At 29.3% G+C, this 23,264-nt stretch overlaps 2 protein-coding genes and 1 non-coding gene across 4 annotated transcripts; 2 read left to right on the top strand and 1 right to left on the bottom strand.

Annotated features, from left to right (window-relative positions):
* Positions 1-1,482: 1,482 nt before the first annotated feature.
* On the bottom strand, positions 1,483-7,311 carry LOC137815022 (protein DA1-related 2-like). The gene is made up of 12 exons (XM_068618034.1): positions 7,090-7,311; positions 6,538-6,695; positions 4,728-4,815; positions 4,526-4,646; positions 4,121-4,256; positions 3,888-3,971; positions 3,273-3,392; positions 2,972-3,184; positions 2,830-2,892; positions 2,605-2,720; positions 2,078-2,136; positions 1,483-1,995 (listed from the first exon to the last, which is right to left on the bottom strand). Exons 1-12 carry the CDS (start codon positions 7,136-7,138, stop codon positions 1,667-1,669), a joined length of 1,536 nt encoding a protein of 511 aa, XP_068474135.1. The 5' UTR covers positions 7,139-7,311; the 3' UTR covers positions 1,483-1,666.
* A 10,160-nt stretch (positions 7,312-17,471) lies between these two features.
* On the top strand, positions 17,472-17,545 carry TRNAV-CAC (transfer RNA valine (anticodon CAC)). Its single transcript has one exon. It is a non-coding gene; the product is annotated as a tRNA-Val (tRNA).
* A 41-nt stretch (positions 17,546-17,586) lies between these two features.
* Positions 17,587-21,014, top strand: LOC137815021 (uncharacterized). Of its 2 annotated transcripts, none has more exons than XM_068618032.1 (6): positions 17,587-17,808; positions 18,206-18,245; positions 18,355-18,438; positions 19,201-19,366; positions 19,986-20,259; positions 20,428-21,014. In XM_068618032.1, exons 1-6 carry the CDS (start codon positions 17,752-17,754, stop codon positions 20,617-20,619), a joined length of 813 nt encoding a protein of 270 aa, XP_068474133.1. In that variant the 5' UTR covers positions 17,587-17,751; the 3' UTR covers positions 20,620-21,014. The 2 variants fall into 2 exon arrangements, with proteins under 2 accessions (XP_068474133.1, XP_068474134.1); XM_068618033.1 differs by having other exon boundaries at positions 17,650-17,808; positions 19,204-19,366.
* Positions 21,015-23,264: the final 2,250 nt, after the last annotated feature.

The following is a 23,264-nucleotide window of genomic DNA, read 5'->3' as shown; positions in this document are numbered from 1 at the left end:
CAAGGGTTAGGACCGACTCGACTTGGGCCTGGGTCGACTTGGCTCCACATGGGCCTGGTGCCGACTCAACCTTGGCATGAGGCGATTCAGCTTGACATAGGTCCACACCGTCTCAGCTCAACATGGGCATGGGCCCACACGACCTTACATGGATCTGGACCAACTTAGATCGACATGATATCGGGCTGACTCAGATCGACATGAGCCTGAGTTGGGCAGACTTGAATCGACATGGGCTCAAGTCGACTCAAATCGGCATAGGCCCAACATGGACACAAAGCGACTTGGCTTAACATAGGCTCAAACCAACTTGGCTCGACATGGATCCAGGATGACTCGTTTCGACATGGGCTCGTGCCGACTCGGCTCGAAATCTGCCTGGGCTGACTTTGCTCGACATCGGCACAAGCCGACTCGGTTTGACATCGACCCAGGCCAACTCGGCTCGACTTCCGCTCGAACCGACTCGACTCGACATCCGTCCAAGCCAGCTCGGATCGACATGGGCTCAGGCCGACTTGGCTCGACATGGGCTCGGTGCCGACTCGACTTGGGCTCTGGTCCACTTAGCTCGACTCTGGCCTGGGTTGACTCGACTCAACTTTGACCTGACGACTCAACTCAACTTTGACCTGGGCCGACTCAACTCAACTTTGGCCTGAGTCAAATAGGCACGACTTGGACCCTAACCAGCTCGACTTGACTTTGACCTGAACCGACTCAACTCGACATGGACTCGGGCCGACTTTGCTCGACCTGGTTTCGAATTGACTCAACTAAACCTAGGCCCGGACCAAGTCAAAATTTAACCCATGATCTATTTTTGAATAATCCAAAAATGTATCCGATCTATATCTAGTTCATATTCAATTAAATGGATTGGAATTAAAATCCAAAAATATAAATTTAGACTTAAAATAAATCTATTTAAATAGATTAAAAATAATATACATTTGAATAATAAATTGAATTTCACAATTTTTTTTTCCACCCAATCTAAAAATGAATTTTGTTAAAATATCAACTATTTGATAACGTACTTAGAGGAAATGAATAAAGTGAATTCATTAATGTTGTGTATATGATGAAGCGAATTCATTGATGTTCGAATATGATTAAGACAGTTTTGGAATACATTATAAGATTTGCACTGAGTATTAGACACAATATCATTTATTAAGTTAAGAAATTGTTTTATGGTACATGACTATTTAAAAAAAAGTGTATAACTTTAAAAGTAATTTATAAAATGAAATTGAATTAGGTAATCCAAACTACAATTTGAATCCGCTTTTTAAATGTTATATTTATAAATAAATATTATACATATTCTAAGTTAAGATTTAACTTGTTGAGAGTTTTTCGTATTGATATAATTATTTTTTTAGAGACGGTATAGATTTCTATAAATAAAAAATAAAAAATCTGTAGTTGTTAATATCATTATTGCTAGTAAAATGATCAGAAATAATACCAAATAAATTAAAAACAAGGCATGCATAATATATTATTGAGCTTGGACATGGATATCCTTACACAGGGACACCACATTCCCCCTGGGTATGAAATAACAGGAGGAATTATGTCCAACCTTGTCTCTCGTATCTGAACCAATATTACAACATCAAACTCTAGTTGCAAACTCCTGTGAGAACGGGTTCTTATCTCAAACTGGGAAATTACCAGTCAAACGAATATGTTCCAGAGTGCAACGTAAACCATATTTATTCACAGCTCCATTAGCCGCTCTGAAGCCACCACCATAAGCTGGGGAAGAATCATTGGCAATCTGGTTCATGAAAAACTCACCCAATTTACGTTCAACGTGAGATTTTGCACCTTTCTTTGATGAGTGGGAGGATGAGGAGGAGGAAGAAGAAGCTGATGATGTTGATGGCATGGTTCTAGCACATGACATCACCTCTGACTCAAGCCACATGTAAGAGAGAACCTGACAAATACCTTCCTCTACTTCAGGACTAAGGTTTTGGTAACCTGCTTAATTAGTTGAAGGCAGAGTGAGATAAAATCAGGCAATACTGTGCAGTTGAATACAAAGATAACAACACATTATCACCTTTCAGGCGTAACCAACCATGCATCAACTCATGGGCAAGTATAGCACCTGTGAGTAACCTGCATCCAGTAAAAAATTTCATGAAATTTATTATAAATTTTGGATCAACATTATTACAAGCACAAAGTACCATTGCAATAACATTGTAATAAGAAGCAGAAGATAAGCTAAAGACTACCATTAAAGCCATAAATAAGATAAACATAAACATTTATGTTCTTCACTGAAGATTGACAGATAACAAGGAATACACTTTTATGTGTGTAAAGATGCCAACTATAAATAATGACCCCTACAAATGTCATTATCTAATTTAGGAAATTAAAATATAAATTAAATGAAGTTATAAATATTATTTTTTATATTTTAAGACCATCCTATAAAATTTTTAAAAGCCACTGTATTTTTCTTCTTTTGGGTCTCTTTAGGCCCATCCTATCGAATTCACATTGTCTATTTTTGGCCCTTGAGGGGCTTAGTAGTGTATTATATTTATAAGGACTCCATAGTCTTTAAATGCTACTTACCTTGGAAGGCCATACAGAACAAGAATAGCTGTAACTTCACATTTTCTAAGCAGCTTTTGAGGTTGAGATCTCATCCCTATTAATCTATGACCACCAATTCTTGGCCGTCTTAGCACCTGAAACAACACAAGATATCATAAATTAATTGAAATACCTGGCAGATAATTTATAAGTTGGTTCGTGAAGGCTTCGTTAAACAAGCAAAAAAAGAAGTAAATAGTATACGCTTGTGACAGTTTGCTCTTCTGAAAGGCATAAGCCCCTAGTTTCTGGTAGGTGATGGAATCCCTGGTAAAAGCCAATAAAAAGTTTAGAGGAATTGAATAAATTCTAAAGCTGAAAAAAGAAAGAGTGGATGGTTCATTACATTCTTCTCTCCAACAATGGCATCATTAAGTGCTTGTCTCTCAACAAGAAGCATTGGGATTTGCTGATCTATTCTCATATTCATTCCTTCGTAATAGTCTCTGATAGCATGATAAAGAGGCTGACATTCACCAGTGTCAATTATAGCAGATTCCATGCACTCAAAGCATAAAATCCTTCCATCTTCTAATCTACAGTATCTTTCATTCCGAGACTTCAAGAAGATAATTCAAAAGAAAATAAAAGATCAGAAAAGGGAGAAGCATATGAAAAAAAAGAGATATAACTATATATGTTCGTACCTCTAATCTTTCACAACTACAGCACCGAGATGTATTATCATATTCATGAGATGGGCAATACTTTTGGTTCCAATAAGGGTGGCACCTATACTCAATCAAACCAGCAGCATTTATTGGTATCTGAAAGTGAAATAAAATACCACAATCATATTAATATTGCTTTTCACTAACCCTGAAGATTAGAAATCAATAGTAACAGACACAGAGGATATGATCTTTTTACTAGGTAGTCCTGTGATAAATAATCAATTTTATTAATAGAAAGAATTTATGGCATATCATATGATTAATTAATGTAAAAAAAAAAGTAAAACAGAATTTCTGCAAGAACAACAAAAGCCTTATTCCATAACAGAATTTCCACAATCTTCTCAATATTCATAATGAATAGGATATGACGATATCAATGATGCCGTATCACAAGTAGACTAATTGTACTATTTTCATCACCAAAAAAAGAGACTAATTGGACTATTTAATTGGTCCCATCATTATAAACTAACTAGTGTAACTATCCCTCCCTTACAAGGTATATGAAATTCGCTGAAATTTAAAGAACTTTTTGAAGAAAACTAGGAGTAACAAAAGCAGAACAATGTAGCAGGCTAATCTTACAAATTGATAGCAAACTTCGCATCTAGGGTGGGTCAATTCTTTAAAACAGGACTTATGATATGGATGCTTCCCTGACAAAGAAAACTTGGATCAACAGAAAAAAAGGAAGTAAGATACAAATAAAAGAGAAGAGTTAAAATCAATACTTTCACAGACATGAATTGTAAAGAGTATTGAAGATAAGTACTATCGATGATATCAGATTCCTCTTAATCTCAAGAGGATCGAACTACCTCACGCTCAGTAATGGGGTAACGACAAGAGTGACACTGGAAGCAGTCTGGATGAAAATAACTATGACCGACTCCCAAACAATCGCCATAGATCTCTTGGTTGCACCCTCCACATATTCTGCTGTGCGATTCCATACTGCACATTATCAGTTGTCAATAAATTCCTACTGTGTTAGCATCACAACAATGAATGCTCACAAACTTATTGCATAATGTATGGTAAATTCGACAGAGAAATCAAACATATTCTGAAATTTTGTTCAAATTTATGCCCACAACACACAGTGATAGAGAAATATTAAGTAATTTTGACTAGGGGAATCCCCAATACAAAAAAATTCAACAATCACGCTATTTTTGGAAACCCTTTATGAGTTACAATGTTTAGCAGAGAGAGAAGATTACCCATATCCATGGGGATAAGCGGGTACAGGGGCATATGGAGGATGAGCAGATGAGAACATGCGATCCTGAAGAGCCTTTGCATAGTCTTCATCAATTCTTGCTCCTGTTCGCCATTTATACCCTTATGATCAAACAAAAAAAAAAGTTTAATTAGATCACAGTAGCTAGAGAGAAAGTGCATTTTTCAAATTTCAGCACCTACCCGTTGGTCTCTTCAAATTTTCGCCTAAAGAAAGTGCAATTGCATGGTCCAACTCTTCTTTCTCTTTCCGAGATCTAGCACGGTCATCCTAATAACATCAACAGTATTATTCAATACTTATTCCATAATCTCAGTATTCAACATATGTTTATGAAAAGAACCAAAAAATTCATTGCATATCCAGTTATGAACCCTCATCTTAGACCTTCTAAAAGGCCTTGAGAAGATAATAACTTCTATAAAAAATAATTTTGAAATATTTATTGTTGTTTAATTTGATTATTTAATATTGTAAACAAATTTAAATGTTATTTACAAAATAGTAAAATTTTGAAATTTATTTATTTATTTACATTTTTTTTTAAATACTCTCCTTTCTTTACTTTTCTCATGAGCATTGTCAACTTGGTGAAGATATTGTCAATTTCGGATTCACTCAAAACATCATGAACTTGAAAGTTGCTTTTTTGCTAAAGTAGAGTATTTATTTTGACAAAAAATTGTACTAGTTATTTGTCAATTTTTTGCAGAATTTTTTTTTTTTTTCTAATGTAAGTCAAAATATTGAAGTAATGTTTTTTTCTTAGTCAATGTTACTCCAGATTTTTTTTATAATGTCTAAGTTATTTTTTTACAATCTCATCTTGAAAATCTTTTAGTAAATCTTGATTAAGACTATTTCCGAGGAATGTTATTCCAGGCAATTTTCAATTTATATTGATCAAAAAGTCTGTCAAAAAATAACAGAAAACAATAACCGAGAAAAAAACAACAACCTTAATCAGTGTTAGCCAAAATAGTAATGATTAGCATCACTTCCAAACAAAAATTCACCAATGTCAATAGAAAAAACTCTTAATAGCATCGATTGAAAAAATGTTGGTAGACTTTTGTTGAAAAAAAACTCAATGGATATTGATTGAAAACATCATTAAACAATATTTAAATTATTAAATAGTATTTAATATTAAAATAAATGTGTATATAATAATAATATTCTAATAAAACGAGAAAATTAAAATTTAATTTTAAATTGACTTATTTAACTAAAATATTCAAAAATAAAATAATTGAAATTGAAATTCAATGTATTTTAATGTCCTTGAAAGAAACTAAACTATGAAGTTTCCTCTCCGAACATATTGGTAATGCTTTTTTAGTAAGGAAGTAATTTTAACACAACATGGATAAATGTAAAGGAAAAATATTCTACATTGTAGCAGAAGCAGATAACCCAAATATAAGAAGCAGGCTTCAGAAAATTAGTTAAAAACAATGCTGCATTAGTCATCTCTGTTATGATGCAGAACAACTCATGTTGTGTAGTGCAGAAATAAGATACAAGTCAGCATTGCTTAACCAAAAGCTTGAAAGAAAAAAGTGAGTAAAAGTCACAATGTGCTTTAAGCTGTAACCCCAAGTAAAGAGACTCAATTCAACTTGATAAGAACAGGAGGATGTCTAATCAACAAAACAAGACAAAAAAAAAGACAAATGTGTAGTCCTTATCAGGATTGAGTTAGAGTGAAACCCCATTCAGTTCTTAAAATTGTAAAGGTAAAAAGTTGCAGGTCTTGACTTTACAAAATTATGACTTTGATTCCTGACTTTGCAAAAAAGTCAATCATTTTAGTTGTTTTCCACATCATTATTGTTTTGCACCAAAAAGGAATGAAATGTCAAAAATTAATCCTTCGATTTACTTGTATGAGTGACAAGAACAAACAAGAAACAACAACTGATATAGATATCCTTGAAAACAACAGTGTCACGAATGGAACAAAACAGAACATGAATGTTTTTTGTTTACCATTGATCTAGCTGGAGCTGGCCAAGCCATGTTTTCCTCTTCAGGCTGCTGTAGATGACGACCACCACCCCTTCCTCTATTGGACCCAATTTTGAAAATCTTGCCAAACCATTTCATAAAACCAGACTTTCTCTCTGAGTACGAAGAAACAAAGTCCCCTGCTTCCCACCAAAATTGCAACAAAAAAGAAGTTTCAATTAGAATTTAAAACCACTAAATTACAGTACAAATCGAATTTGGTCCACGACTCGATTGTATCTTATTGCACACTTTACATAACTTCTGGACTCGTATTCAAAGTAAAAAAAATGATTTTTTTTAAGAACAAGTACAACCATCTATACCCATTTAGTAAAATCAACAACCACCAAAAAAAGGAGTTAAAAGTTCAAAAAATAGTTTGACGTGGGTATTCTGAAGTTTGCAAAATCAATTTTGTCTTCCATGCGATGATGGCAAGTGTGATGCAGAAGAAGCTCTAGCTTTTTGTTTTGTTGTTTGAACAGAAGGAAAAAGAAGAAGAAGAAGAAGAAGAAAAAAGAAAGAAAATACCGTATATGCAAGGGTGAGAAAGATGGTTGATATCTGAGGGAGGAGCCATGAGTATGTATAGATTTTTGTGGTTGGGTGAGAAGAAGAAGAGGAAAAGGAAGGAGGAAAGATGAAAATGAGAAAGAGAGGAGAAGGGGAGAGAGAGAGAGAGAGAGGAGAGGAGATGGAAAAGAAGGTTGATTAGAGATCGTTAATAGTGGCTGAAAAAGAGGGAGAGGAATCTATGAGGAAGTGGCAGAGAGAGAGATTCTTGGCTTGGAAAGCAATGAAGAGAAAATAGACAATTGCAGAAAGATATGTTCTTGAAGAATGGGAGAATATTATTAAGTAACGGTGGATTGTTGGTTGAGAATCAAACTGGAATATATGTAGAGAGAGAGAAAGGTGTTGTGTTAGCATTTGCACGCATGGAGTGGAGTTGAAGATGAAAGTTTTTCTCTTTATGGCCTTTTGTTGGGAGCATTTTGGCGGGTAAGAGTTGTGACAGAGACAGAGTGTGAGTTGAATTGAAAGAGAGTTTGGTTCTTCTTTTGTTCCCAAATGGTCAACTGTTTATTTGTAGGGTCTTTTCCTGAGCTGTAGAAGATATATGGGAGAAGAATAATGTCATTGCTCATCACCAATCACCAATCAACTTCACATTGCCTTGCATAAATTTCCTCCTACAGACAAAAAAGAACAACCAGAACAATCTTTTTAAGTTAAAATCTATATAGCATATATATACACGGACAATTAAACTGATACCAAGTAAATAATAACAGAATGTATATAATCTCTAAAATATAGATTTGTGAAAAAACAAATTTACATATAATATAATTATGAGTTATATAAATGATAATCAATATTTATATGGATAAGTATCTTTCAGTTTTTTTAGTAGAAAGATATGGCTGGTTCTGGTTTTAAAAGATTTGTTTCTTATTTTTATAATTATATTCAAAATTTATACAATAAGTTTGAATTTTTTAAAAAATTAATGTATATTTTTTAAATTGTGTTAAAACCGTGCTAGAATTATCAAAAATTTAAAAAATATTTTTTGAATTAAACATTTTACAGATATATGTCAACGAGTATCGTGTATTCGATGCGTGTGTGCGACAAACACTCTTAAAATTAGTTTTAGTATAGGTTAAAATCAGTTTTAGTATAAGGGACTTTTTGGTAAAATGTTTTATTCATAAATTATTTTTACTTTGTAGAAACTAAATATTTTACTAAACAAATAAAATACTTCTAATATACGTGATTAAAACTGTCTTTAAAGGTTGAGGCCAACTGGAAGGCTAGATTTAAATTATATATAAGAAGTAGCGTTAAGCATACTCTAGATATTATAATTCAGACTTAATGCAATTTTTAATATTTATAAAATTAACGATTTTTTATTTTAGTTTTTATCACAAATTTATTTTAAAAATTAAATTTTGTCTTTGGTCATAATATTATCTGACATTTATTACCTGAGTAAATTATCTCAGATAAATTATAGAGGATTTATATTACAATGTTGGTATGTAATACTTTAAAAAAAAATCTACATTCTTGATTAAATATTATTTAATTATCTAAAATTCATATTTTTTAGATTTAGAATGATTAAAAATTATATATATATATATATATATATTAAAAAAAATCATTCATTTAATAAAAATTAAAAATAATACTACTAAATTTTAAAGAAATAAACAAAATTAAGCATCAAATTCAAAAATACACATTTTATAATAATTACAAACATATTTAAGTGAGAATTAAGTTTTATTTTATTTTATCACAGGAATTATGATTTATCCCACCTTTCTTTCAACAATTAAATATTTAAAATAATAATCAGACACTCATATCAATAAAATTTTCACTTAAATAAATAAAATATTCTTTTATAAGGATGTTATATATATATATATATATATATATATTAATTGTGACTTGATTCAACTTAACTTAATTACTTTCTAGAATAATTGTTTAATCTACAAGAATATCTTCCTAAACAATTATTTGTCTAAATATCGAACTAATAATCAGATTTGAAACCAATTATTAAGTTGGGAGATTTGAGATATATTATGTGGTGAGAGGCACTGCAAATTTTTGGTGTAAAACTTAATATTAGTTTTCGAGAAATATTATGTTATTGTCCATTTTGTATGAATGATCTGTAGCATTTCGTAAACTTGATGTTTTAGTCTCATGTTGATTATGATTTATATGTATTGAGTACTCATCTCACCCTTTAACTTTAGGATTTATTTAAGTCCGTAATCAAATTGTGTTTTAATATGAAAACTAATGATTCTACAAGTTTTTGGTTTGAAAGTCTATAGATGATTTAATATTTTTTTATGTCATCTTATTTTGGATATATTCATGTGTACATTTACATATATGTGGAATATATAATATACATATAGATGGTATATGTATGTGAAGAATTTATATGTATTTTTTATATTTGAATAAAATTAAAATATTATAATTGAGGTGTTATACTACTCATAACATTGTTATATTTGTTACGTCCTATCTCATCATTAATATTTTCTTACAATTTATTTATTTACTTGTCGAAGAATTAAAGTGTAGCTGTAATTTAATATTTTCCTAAGATCATAGTCAACATCCATTAATATATATAAATAAAGTCAATACGATTAAGATGAGTAATTTGTGTTTGTTCAGAAGTGAATAAAAGTTTGTTGTGGAAATGAAGAACAGTGTTAGAAAGGAGAAAAGAAAGTAGGAGCAACAAAAAATTGTAGTTGGTTGAAGAAGAATTTTAGAATGATGGAACTTTGGAGATTAATGTCTAAAAATAGTAGCAGCGTGTTGACAACTGCCCTGGACCTTTTTGAAATTCTATTCCTAAGCTGCGAATAAAAATGGTTATTCCTTATATAAAAACAAACCCTTTTCTTCTGTATATCTTCTAATTGACATCACAAACATCAATCAACAACAAAGAACTTTATCAGTTCACACACAAACCAACTTCTCATTGTAGATTCTATTCATATCAATTTTTTTAACAAATAATATTTTAAAATGGTTAGTGTAATTAAAATTCACAGTGTCCATATAACTTTTAAAGTGGGTAAATACGAATAATATTACAAGAATATTCATACAGAAATAAATTGTTTTTAATTCTAAAAGAAGAAAACATATTCACTAATAGAAGTCATACCTCAACCTAAAGAATTACTATCGTCTTCAACTTATAACATAGAATAAAAATATTAAAAAAAAGTTATCAAGACAGTTTTTACTTCTATATTATTATTATGATTATTATTCAACTTCACTAATAAGTGATAACTCAACTTAAAATAAAATAAAATAGTATCATTCCTTTCCAATTCAAAATTTAAGATAAAGATATAAACACTAAAATAGACACTTATACGAATATATACATAAAGATACAATTTTTAAAATGTAAGATATAGAGACACAAATTTATATATTATATAATTATAAATTATATAAAATAATAATAAAGTATTTTGATAGTAATAAAATATCACTTTATATATTATATAATTATAAATTATATAAAATAATAATAAAGTATCTTGATAAGTAATAAAATATTACTTTAAAAACTAGTTTATATATTTTATTTATAATATTTAAATATTATAATATTTAAAAGTGTAAAAAATATCCAACTTAGATATATACTATAATTATTATATTAGATAATAATAATATTTGTAAGAATTTATATATATATATATATAATGAAAATGAAACTTACTTTTGAATAATTAATTATTAGAATAATCTTTTAAAGCTCAAACTAAATACCATAATTTTTCAGAGATTCCCATAAATAAATTAATAAAGCTTGGAATAAACACTTGCAAGAAAATATCCTTTCAGGTCATAGAAATTATATCTATTATTTTATCAATAATTTGTTGAGCCATGAAAATTCAGCAAGTAATTCACCAATAAAGATTAATCTCATTGATGATAAGAGCTAGACTCATATAGAGTACTGCATAAAGTTTAATTTAAAATTAGGTCATTATAGTTTTTAAAATATATGTACCCTAATTAAACCTACTTTTGTTGTGTATGAAAAAAACACCTATATTATTCTTGGATTTGGGCCACTAATAATGTTGTAATGATTTTTTTGACAGTGTGCATAATATTCCTCAAGTTGTTGCATACATACAAAGCTTTGACTTCCAAATACATTGCTCTCAAGGAAATGAAGGAAACAAATTAGAAAAAAAAAATGATTCTTAATACTCAGATGTAGCTTTGTTTATATTTCCAGTTTTTCAGAAAAGAATCTTTGTATAATATATATAGTAACATTTTGGCTGAAAAGCAAACCATTTTAATAGCTTAATGTCAGAGTATTTGTATGAGATAATTAAACTGAAAAAGTATGAAAGAAAAATTAAAGAAAGCTGAAAAAGCCTTGTCACCAATTAGAAAGATGATGATGATTGTAAATTTATAGAAGAGACACTGAAAACTAGGAGTTTCAAAAGTAAAAGAAAAGCATCTTACAACCATGCCGTCTTCTTCCTTTAATTATTGTATATATAGCTGGATCCGTTTGCCCAACAATTGGGCAGTGGTAACTTTAGTTTGGGTAACATTAATCTAATGGCCAAATACCTGTGACTAATTAAATAATACTCCCAACACAAATCCACAAATCAAGGACTTAATTACTTTTCTGCCAAATGATTAATTAATGGAAGTTCTTGCACTGTTTATTTAGTAATGCAAATGTTTCAGAACAGTTGATTTAAGATATAACATTAGGATTTTTAATGCTCATTCAATATGCTCTAACGTCTTCGTCATTCATTCTTGATGGATGAGGTACAAAGTTTTATTGTCCTTCTTCTTCTGATCACGATGCGCTACTCGTTGCGCCTCAGTTTGCATCACTCCACTCTCAACGACATCTCACAACTCATGATAATCAAACAAAACTCTCATCTGCACACACCACCGATTGTAATTTTTTCCATAAAGGATAGGGACTGATAATTGGGTAGAATTCATGATAACATACAGACTCTTGATACCAATTGAAGGAAATAAGAGAAGACAAAAGGTTGTAGCAACTGATGGAACGTAATTGCATAAAATTACCAAACTGATCTTATTCATTTTGATTTACTTAATCATATATATAATAAAATAGGAATACTAACAGGCTTGTAAACTGACCATTAATGCAATATAACGGTAAAATAGTTTAAGGTTAATAAAATCAGAATTAATAATAATAAAATCTGAATTAATAACCAACAAACTTGTCTAGTGGGAAAGTCGTCTAAAGTTTCAATGAAGAATGATATGATGGATTTCAATGTGATTAAGTTTTTTGGTATGAATACTCATACTGGTAAAGTTCTTTGTCCTTTTCTTGTTAGATGAGAGTTTCCTTCACCAAGTTGGGTTAAAATGAACACTGATGAAGCTGCTAGGGGTTATCCAGGTCTTGCCACTTGTGGAAGTATTTTTCGTGAGACTACTATGGGAGTGTTTATTGGAGCTTTCTCTGCGTTTTTTAACGTTCATACGACTTTGGTTGCTGAATTTTATGGAGTTATATATGCTTTGGAGGGATCTCAAAAGTTGGGACTTACTAATGTCTGGCTGGAATGTGACTCTACCTTGGTTTGTGTTGCGTTTACTGCTAGGAAAAATGTTCATTGGATGTTTTGTAATTGATGGAATACTTGTCTTAATAACTATGGAAAAATCAGGTTTAGGGGGTACTCATATTTTTCGTGAAGAGAATGCGTGTGTTGATAAGTTGTCTAATTTATGATTTATTCATAAAGAATCCTTTCATTGGTATAATAGGCTTTCATCTATTATGTTCTTAGATTTCTTTATTAATAAGTATAGTCTATCTATGTATAATTTTTGTTAACATATGAGTTTTGGTCTAGTCCCATATATTTTTGTATTCTCTTTCTTTTTCTTTTTTTTAATAATATTTTTTCATGTGATGACAGATGATTGTTGTTACTTGAGATAGCTGAGATGTCAAGTAACATAGTGATGCCTAACATGAAAGTTTTTTATAAAAAAAAAAAGTAACAAAAAGACATAATGAGAGTGGAAGAAGAAAAAACAAAAAGTTGTTTAGTGAGCCACAGATTTTCAACAGGAAAAAAAGAAAAGCTAAATAATTTATATAATTTTGTTTTGGGAAAACGGTTTTTAAAACCAAAATAAACTATAATATCATTTTTAAAATTTATTTATAAAAAAATAATATTTTTATATATGGATATAATATATTCGTATTTATTAAAATGATTTTTTTTAACCTTTACTTTACCACTCTAGTTAATATATTTATATTTTAAAAAAATTTAAATAATTTTTCCAATATTTATTATTTTTCTAGATTTTAATAGATTACATAATAAAATAAAAAATATAAGTGATAAAAGACGAGAAAAGACAAACCATTAAACAAATACTTTACCAATCTTTAATTGGTATCTTGCAAAACCATGACATTATTGTAACTTACTGCTTAGTAAATATTATACACATACACTAATAATTGTTTTTTTCATTTATTATTTTTCTTACGAAACTCTCATTAATAATATTTATATTTTAGAATTTTTTAAATAATGTTTCCAATATTTATTTTTTTTCTAGCTTTTAATAGATTATATAACAAAATAAAAAATATAAGTCATAAAAGATTAACACTAGAACATGAAAGACAAACTTAGAGACTAAATATTACAAATAGAATACGAAAAATGACCATTGAACATAAATACTGTACTTCTTTTAGATGAGAAGTAAAATTAAAGACATATTGAATATCAATCTTTATTTGGTCTCTAAGAATTTATAACAGTAAAAAACATGACATTATAAATTATTGTTTTCTTCTTTAAAATATATATATATATATATATATATATATATATATATATATATATATCAAGTTTATATTTTATTACTAAATTTTTTAAGACACCCAATGCTTAACTATAATGTTGACGATGTAAATTCTATGACATTTGTAAATTTATCATATTGCATGACGTTTGTAAATTTACCATGTTGCGTTATATTTGTAAATTTATGTAACTATTATGTGGACTATGTTTTTCAGAATATTTTTTGTTATAAAAAAAATATTAAATAAAGCGAACATCTCACAAAATCTATCCATCTTACAGCTGGAATGAAAGACATAAGAGACTTGTACAATATACACAAAATTGTTTATGAATGACTAACTTTGCTACCCAATTAAGCTGCAGAACAACCTATGTTAAGCAGAGCAACTTAAAAAAAATAAACATATGTACAAATTTTGGTTAAAAACTAGACTTATTATACCTAGGTTGGAGTTGCGTTATATTTGTAAATTTATGTAACTATTATGTTGGCTATTATGTGGACTATGTTTTTCAGAATATTTTTTGTTATAAAAAAAATATTAAATAAAGCGAACATCTCACAAAATCTATCCATCTTACATCTGGAATGAAAGACATAAGAGACTTGTACAATATATACAAAATTGTTCATGAATGTCTAACTTTGTTACCCAATTAAGCTGCAGAACAACCTATGTTAAGCAGAATAACCTAAAAAAAAACAAACATATGTACAAATTTTGGTTAAAAACTAGACTTATTATACCTAGTTCAGAGAACATAGTATTCCTATTTATATTATTCTTTATTGTTGATTAAAAAACAAAAAAAAAAAAAGCTATCCGGACCCACTACCCAGATATGTCATAACCCACACAAACCTTATGAGAACAAAATGTATTGGCTGTACCGCAATAAAACCAGCAACTGCATAAAAAGGAAAGAAAACTGCAGCACATATACACCAAAAATTATGACCAAGCTTTAACAGCATATCAGCATGGAGGTGATCTTTGAGTAGGCTAAGTACTCTTTTCAATTGATGGATAATTATTGAAAAATATTTCGTGAATACCCAAAATATAATAACCAATCATATAAGAAAAAAAAAACAGGTGATCTTGTCTTAGTATAAGCTGAAGCACATGTTTGATCTGGATAAAGTGTAGGTCTGTTATGTCCTCTTTAATCATGTGTTTGAGTTTATTAAATTAGATTTAGATGGATGATGTAAACTTTGTGAAGCGTAAGACACAGACATGGAAGCTTTAAGCTTTATATAGCAGTAAATATATCTGTGTGGAAGTGAAAAAAGTTAATAATGAAAATAATGGAAGAAGGAAAACATCATCCTCAAATCTATTCATATTTTCTTTACGTAAAGGCCATATTTTATGACTCAGACCACGTGTTAGGGAACCTTTTACACACTTTTTTCCTATGTAAAAAAAATAAAAATATAGTAATATTCAACCCCTTCATACCCTTATTGTAATAATATAATATGAGTACCTAAATTAATAAAATAATATATATATATATATATATATATAATATCATCAATTTTCAAATAGATATGTATATTTTATAAAAAAAATCTCCATATCTCTCTACTCAAAAGTACACTAATTCAGAGATGTTTATGTAATTGACTAAGCCTTCCATAAAAGCAAGGGAAATAAGTGCGACTTTTGTGTAGAAGAATATTTATTATTGTCATTTTGTTAATATATCCTTAAAAGTAAAAATAATAAATAATAAATAACAAATAATAAATAACATAATAGAAATGCGAAAACAAATAGTAATTTTAATAAAGCGGTTTTATATTTCATAATAATTAATGTCATATCCGTATACAGACATTTAAAAAAATTAACGAAAGTAGTTAGCAAGATGTAGAAAGTTAAACAATATTATTATCAAATTTAAAGATGTTTTTAGTTTTAAAAAATATTATTACTTTTTTATGAAGTCGTTCTCTTAATAAGGATTCAAACTTAAAGATATTTTTCGGATTAAACATATTTTAGCTTTATAATTATATTTTAACGAGTGAGGATCACTCTCTCTCCTGTAAAAGTACAAATAAGTCGACCAAATTTAAATTTAATTTCTGAAAAATTATTTGTTCACGGTACTCTTTTAGTAAAATAACCTATCTAAAAAATCAAGTTTAATTTGTTAAAATATTGAATTTGACCATTTAGTTTGTCTATAATTTTTTTATAACAAAAATTCATAAAATTACTTTTTAACTCTACTTATTTAGTATAATCTATGCATTTTTATTTTTTTTTGCATGATATATCTAGTGAGAATTGAATTTTTGAATCATATATAAGGATGATTACTATTTATATTGTATACTGTAAAAAGACGTATCATATGATAACTTAAAGTCATAAAACTTTAAAAATAAAACTTACAGGCTCTATGAATGGTAATGAAAAGTTAATATTTAAACTGATTTTATACCGTCACTATCTTGTTTATATGAAAAAATCATTGCTTTGAATATCTCGTTTTTTATATCATAATAATGTTTTAAAATTTTAAAGAAATAAGTACTTGAGTTTTTTCTTTTTTTTATTAAATTTAGAATCATCATAAACCAGATTATACCATAATGTTAATACACAAATGCTACATTGTACCATTTTTTCACCAAAACTACAGCGTCACTGATTTCGATTTCCTTCTTTAATTTTATTCTTCAACCTATTTAATTTATTAACTATTTATAGAAAATCATTTTCTTAAATTTCATACAAAATCGTCAATAAGATTATCTTCATACACAATAAAAATCCGCTATATGAATACTTCATTAATTACTACATCAATTCGTTGAATATTTTTTTTTAATTAAATATTTTTTTTATCTATGTATTCCTAATCAAGCTTGGTTTTAATTTACATACTTTTAAAAATGACTAATTAGTCCTTATAAGTATGTGAATTTTGTTTTTTATTAACTTTTTTGAAGATAAAAAGTGATTACAAAAAATATTAAAATTATATATTTCAAAAAGTTAGACAACTAAATTTATCAATTTTAAAATATAAAAATTAGGCATTTTCATAAGAAGGATCGCCTATTAAGTAGGATTTTAGGAGAAATTGAGCCTACATCCACACAAAAGGAATAAAACTGATGTTAATAATAATAATAATAATAATAATAATAATAATAATAATAATAATAATAATAATAATAATAATATAAAATTGTAAAAAGTACTTTAACATGAAGGTAAAGTTTTAAAAATGATAATTTCATGCCGACTTTGGTAGGGGGCTAAAAACGAACGTGCCAAATTCATTTTACACGAGTTTAACATTTATGTATTATCAACTAATTAAAAGTTATCATGAATACTTGAAATAACATAATTTATAATTGAAATGGAATAAAGTGTACATTGTTATAATTAAATCTGACAGAGTCATCATAATCCAGAATATGTCTGGGTGGTGTAGTTGGTTATCACGCTAGTCTCACACACTAGAGGTCCCCGGTTCGAACCCGGGCTCAGACATTTTTCTTTATTTTTTGGGCCTCTTGGTTATCAGCACTACTGGGCCTGTTGACATTTTTGGGGCCCAACATCAGTTTCCTTTCGGCCAAGTAACGAATTGAGCAAAATCATTTCAGTGAGGTAAGTAGCATAATCAATGGTTCTGCAATATAGGGCATTTCCATTTCGTAATGTCTCTCTGACTCAGACTTTTGAGTTTCCCTTCGATGGAGGACGAATCTTACACCATAAGCAACACCAGCCATTTGCTCGGTTCTGTTCCCGTGAGTCTGCGCACACTTTTTTTCCCCTTTTTCTGTTTGATTTCTTACTAACCTGTTGCTTGATTGCTTTTTACTTGTGGTTAAGATTCTAAGGCAAGTATTCAAGAAATCCTTAAACGAAGCTGATAATAACTTAATTAAAACTAAAATCTTAACCTTAGAATTCTCCTAATTACGTTTGAATGAAATTTGCTTGGACGAAATGTTACAAAAAAATCTTGACACGGCAAGATTTTTCGGATAGAGATTATTCAGATCATTGCACTCAAGATTTCCCAAACCCGCAGTTTCTGTTAATTAATTTATCTGAATAAACTAGTATGTTTGTTTGTTAGTTAATAGCTAATTTATGCTATTGATTATGGTTCTTTACTTGTTTTTCTGTATTGTTGTTCAGGCTGTCATAACCGATGAAAAGAGTAGCACAGCTCATGACGGTATGAAATTATTGGATTAGCTTTTTTTCCTATGTTGAGATGCGCGATATTCTCTCCGTTGTTAAAAGTTTCAGTAGCCTAAAAAGGTTGTTTATGAAATTTCATGCAGTCCCTTATGCGAGCATGCAAACATTCCCCCCTGCCAATGGGGTTGGCAGAGGACAGGCATATCAAACTGCTGGAACTCCAACTGGTATGTCATCGAACTTTTTAATAAGTGAAGTGACTGTAATACTGAATTGGTTATTTATTTGTCAATGTGAGTATGCATACTTCATCGCTTCATATTTTGGATTTGGCACATCTTCAGATTCTTTTTGGGGACGGGGTTGTGACTTATTGTGGAGAGTCTTTTAGTTTGTTTAGTTTTAGATATTTCAGACAAATGAGCTCTATAAACAATTGAACTAGAGCTTTCAAGTAATATTTTATTTATGACTTTAACTAATAACCGAATATTATATGTATCATATATCATGGTTGTAGTAGTACTAGTTAATATAATTTGTTTTTTTGAAGCACAAATTTGGTTTCAGTTGCATATTTTGACCGAGAGATGATTCATTCTGCTGGCTGATATTTGATTCTATGGTCTGTATTAAAAATGTGGTTGCTATATCATGCTACCATACTATCACATGGTAAAATCAATTTCATGGACATTACTGTCTGTCTAGGAGGTCGCATTACTTACTGTAATTCTAGCAAATATTCTCAAGAGTCTCTCTCTCTCTCTCTATGGATGATATGTTATATACTAAATTGGACAAGAATTATATAAATTTCCTATTCTCTAAATCATCTCTAAATGGTTTTATTCTCTCTTTCTGTCACTTCACCCTCTAAATTCAACAGTCTGATGCAAGAGAACTTGAAGTTTTGTTTTTTAATTTTTATTGTGAATTGATGCTATTACAATGCCATTCATTCATCTCTTAATTGTTTGTCTGTGTAGAAGCATCTGGGCAACAATCAACAAGCTACTGGCAGGTAATCTTTAGTGTCTCATCCTACACACAGTATTTCAATGTGGACACAGATGTTGTTGTAAACAGATTGATGAGTTCCTTGAATCCAGTTGGTGGAGATTTTTTTAACAAGATAGATGCTAATCCTGATTTGTGAGTCATTCTTTTAATCCCATGCTTCTTTATTTTCAATATTCAAAATAGAGATACCCATTGTATTAAATGTGGATTTGTGACTCTTGGTGAAAAAGTGAAAAACTATAGTTGACAACTGAACTGTCACCATAAAGTTTGTAGAAAAAAAAAACGGCCTTGCCTTTTATGCTTCTGCTACCTTTTTTATCTTTCTTCATTTTGGTGCATTTGTCCTGTTCACCCATAAAAATGTTGACTTCCTAACCAGAATTTCAGAAAATTAAAGTAATGTGAGGGAAATAGAAGGTGCATAACTTGTTTTTCTATGCATGTTTAGGGTGCATGGAATGCGTCAAGTTATGGGAGACATGAGAACTTTTACCTGTTCATTTTTCTGCATCCTATCTCAAAAGTAGAACGCATACCTGTCTAATATTCCTTACAATTTCCCCCCTAATAATGGAAGCAGATATTGATCCGGAAATTTGAGGGAAAAAATTAATGAAATTTTGGTTCTTCAAATATGTTGAGAGAATAGACAAATTTGCTTTCCTTTCCTTTTTTGGTTAAAATTATTAATTAAGCCTATACAATGGTTCGTATTGATTTTCTAATAGTTACTTTTACTTTATTACAGGTATGGACTTATATGGATCTCAACAACATTAGTTTTTGTCCTTGCCTTACTCGGAAATCTTGCCACATACCTTACGCAAAAACATGCAGATAACACTACTTCTTGGAGCTTTGATGTCAGCTTTGTAAATACAGCTGCGTGGTCTATCTATGGCTATGTTATAGTGGTCCCGTTGGCATACTACTTTTTCCTTCAGTATATGGGTTCAAATGCTAACATTATTCGGTTCTGGTGCATGTGGGGTTATTCCCTCACCATTTTCATTATGTCCTCTGTAAGTTTTGATTTTCGAAGTATGGTATATTATTTTATCAATGTTAGTATGCTCATTACAATATTGTGTAGTACGTGGATTTCCTTTCGCAAAAGTTCATATTTGAAGATGAGGAATACTAGCAACACACTCTCCTACATATCTAACACTTCTTGTGAAATTTTTCAGTTTCTATTGCTTGTTCCAGTTGGATTTCTTCGTTGGATTATAATAATCCTTTCCGGCGTCGCTTCAGCTAGCTTTGTTGCCTTGAACCTAAGGTCTTTTATAGAAGGAAATGATGTTTCAGTGGCTGTAATTGCTGCATTTTTCTTGCAAATTGCTTTGGCTGTCTTCATCAAGGTTCGTTTCTTTGGATAACTTTAAGCATTGCAGTAATGAAGAATAAAACCCAAATCACTGTCATTGATACCCACACGGATCCACGTTATTGGCTAACTGTGTTTAACACGTTGAGTAGAATTATCTGCAACAGATATGGTTTTTGTAATTTTGATTTGTTGATGGTTGTAGAATTACAAGGTTGTGATTTGGTTGCCTTCAACATTTGAGCTCCTTTCATTTTTTTTGTAATTATCGGATTTGAGCTCGTTTCATTTTTTTTTATATTTTTTTTGTAATTCCTAGATCTTTCATTTCAACTCTTTAGTGAAACTGAAAATGTAATATCTAACTCAATAGCATATCCCTATAACAGCAGTGAAGTAGAAAAAGAAAATGCCAAGGAGGATGCTCGGGTAGACTTATTTCTTTAATTTGAGTTAGTATTTATTTATTTTGATGAATCTGATTTTAGGAATAAAGGGTTACAGATGGAACATGTTAGGAACGATCCCTCTTATATGTTTTACTGTTACATATCTTAATTAGAATCTAGGATGTACAAATTTATGATATTATGACTAAAATTCAATTCAATATGATCTGCAGCTTGTATATCGTTTATAAGCAGTTGTCAGTTGTCAGATTGATTTATATGAATAGGATGTGAAAATGAGACTCCAGCTCAAAAGAATCTAGCTGGGTAACTTGGTTCATAAATAATTGGACTTTTGTAAATAAAACAAATTAATATGTAACATTTATATTAATCATTACTGTAAAATAATATGTACGTTAATCAACTATGGAGTTCTGATTGTTGGATTTCTTGAGATCAGGTATGTAGTACCAGATTCTTGACAATAGCAATTGTATTTTGAAAACTTTCAAGTAATTATCACCTGTAGTTTTTGGGACATGAGAGTTCCTGTTGTGTTTAGTGTGATATTTACTTGTCTATTAGTTTGGCTACGGTGTTTAGATTCTGTGAGGAGTGGGGAAGCTTGGTTGGGTTTCCATGGTGGTGTTTCTTGACTAGTTTTTATAGTATTTTGGAGATGATGGGTTGGTTTTGCCTTTGAATTTCTAATTTTGCATTGTATAATCAATGGTAGAAAGATAGTGGCAAAGGAAGTTAGGAACAAAGAAATATATATTTTTTAATCGATACCTCTGGATTACTGGACTATGATTGAGTTTTACACCTCTGGATTACTGGACTATGATTGAGTTTTACACTGAATTCAACCCATAGTCTAAACCCTTATGTTTTTAAATCTTTATTTTAAAGTCAAATAATTATGTTTTTGGTGGATTGAGTATTTGTGTTTACCCATAATTGTCATCCGATGAAATCATCTCACATTCACATTTTTAAGCTATTGTTTCATTTTAATTATAATGTTAGCAATTTTTATTTGGTTGCTTTTATTTTTAATCAAATGAATAAAGTAAATAACGAATAAGAAAAATAATAATCATTAAAAATTATATTAGAATTTTTATTTTTATTTAGACATGAAATTAAAGTTATTTTAAAGATATTAATTTATTTAAATTTTTGAAATCTAAATTATGTTATTTATTACTGCTATAGATTCTCTATGCCCAATTTTTTCCGGAAAAAATCAAGTGAAATATAACTAAAATGATACAAAATAGTTTTTTTTATAATTAAAATTAATTTATTAAAGTTAAAAATAAGAATTTAGAGAAGTTATATTTGAGAATATTTATAAATTAGCTTTCACATAGGTTAATTTGATTTATTATTTATTAAAAGGATATTATGGAAACAATTATTCATATATCGTCTAATATAATATTTTGGTGTAGTTTTATTTATTGAAAAGATGATGAAATAAAACACAGAAGTTACCGAACCTGTCCCAAAAGGGATAGTGACTTTTCTAGAGGAATAAAATTTTGAACCTTAAATTCAGCAAGATAATCTGCCGTACAATTGGATTCCCTAAATAGAATTTATGTTTTAAGAATATAATTGAATTGAATTTATGTTTAAATAAATATTTAATTGAAATTTTCTTTTTTGTTGGTCCAACTGGTTGGTATCCATAGTTGTAGGTGTTAAGGACATTAATAATTAATAATTAATAATTGTTGTATTAAAAAATCAAACTAAAATGTGTAAGTGGGTTAGGAATTGGGAGCTGGGACCACCACACCATAGAACACGGATCTTAGATCTACTTCAATCAAACGATGTCGTCGTGTACCCCATATTCTTCCAACTTTTGTTTTCTTTTAATTTCTTTATTTCAATGTTTTTTATTCTATTTTAATATATATAAAGAAAATTCAAATAAATTATAAAAACAGTATAAAATATTATTAAACTATTTCCCTTCTATGGAAATACTTTAAATTCAAAAATTTCTAATTAATGGTTAATTAAAATTTAAGTCTTTACTTATTAAAGCAGTAAAACATAAGTATTAATTAATAAACTAAAAGTTTAAGAGGTTTTTTTGTAAATAGGATAAAGTTTGAGAATTATTAAAATAAAATTAAAGTTTAAGATGTAAAAGGGAAACTTTTTTTTAAGAAATTTAAATACTCTTTTCATGTATAAATAGTATCCTTAAGAGAAATTATGACATCGATAAAATTGTCTAGCATTTATTTCTTATTAAACTTTTCACATGTTAACCACACACTCTCTT

The sequence above is a fragment of the Phaseolus vulgaris genome, chromosome 1, assembly GCF_000499845.2.
Source record: "Phaseolus vulgaris cultivar G19833 chromosome 1, P. vulgaris v2.0, whole genome shotgun sequence".
Classification (NCBI taxonomy): domain Eukaryota; kingdom Viridiplantae; phylum Streptophyta; class Magnoliopsida; order Fabales; family Fabaceae; genus Phaseolus; species Phaseolus vulgaris.
Note: the sequence above shows the minus strand (reverse complement) of the source record. Positions and strands in the feature narration are given on the sequence as shown.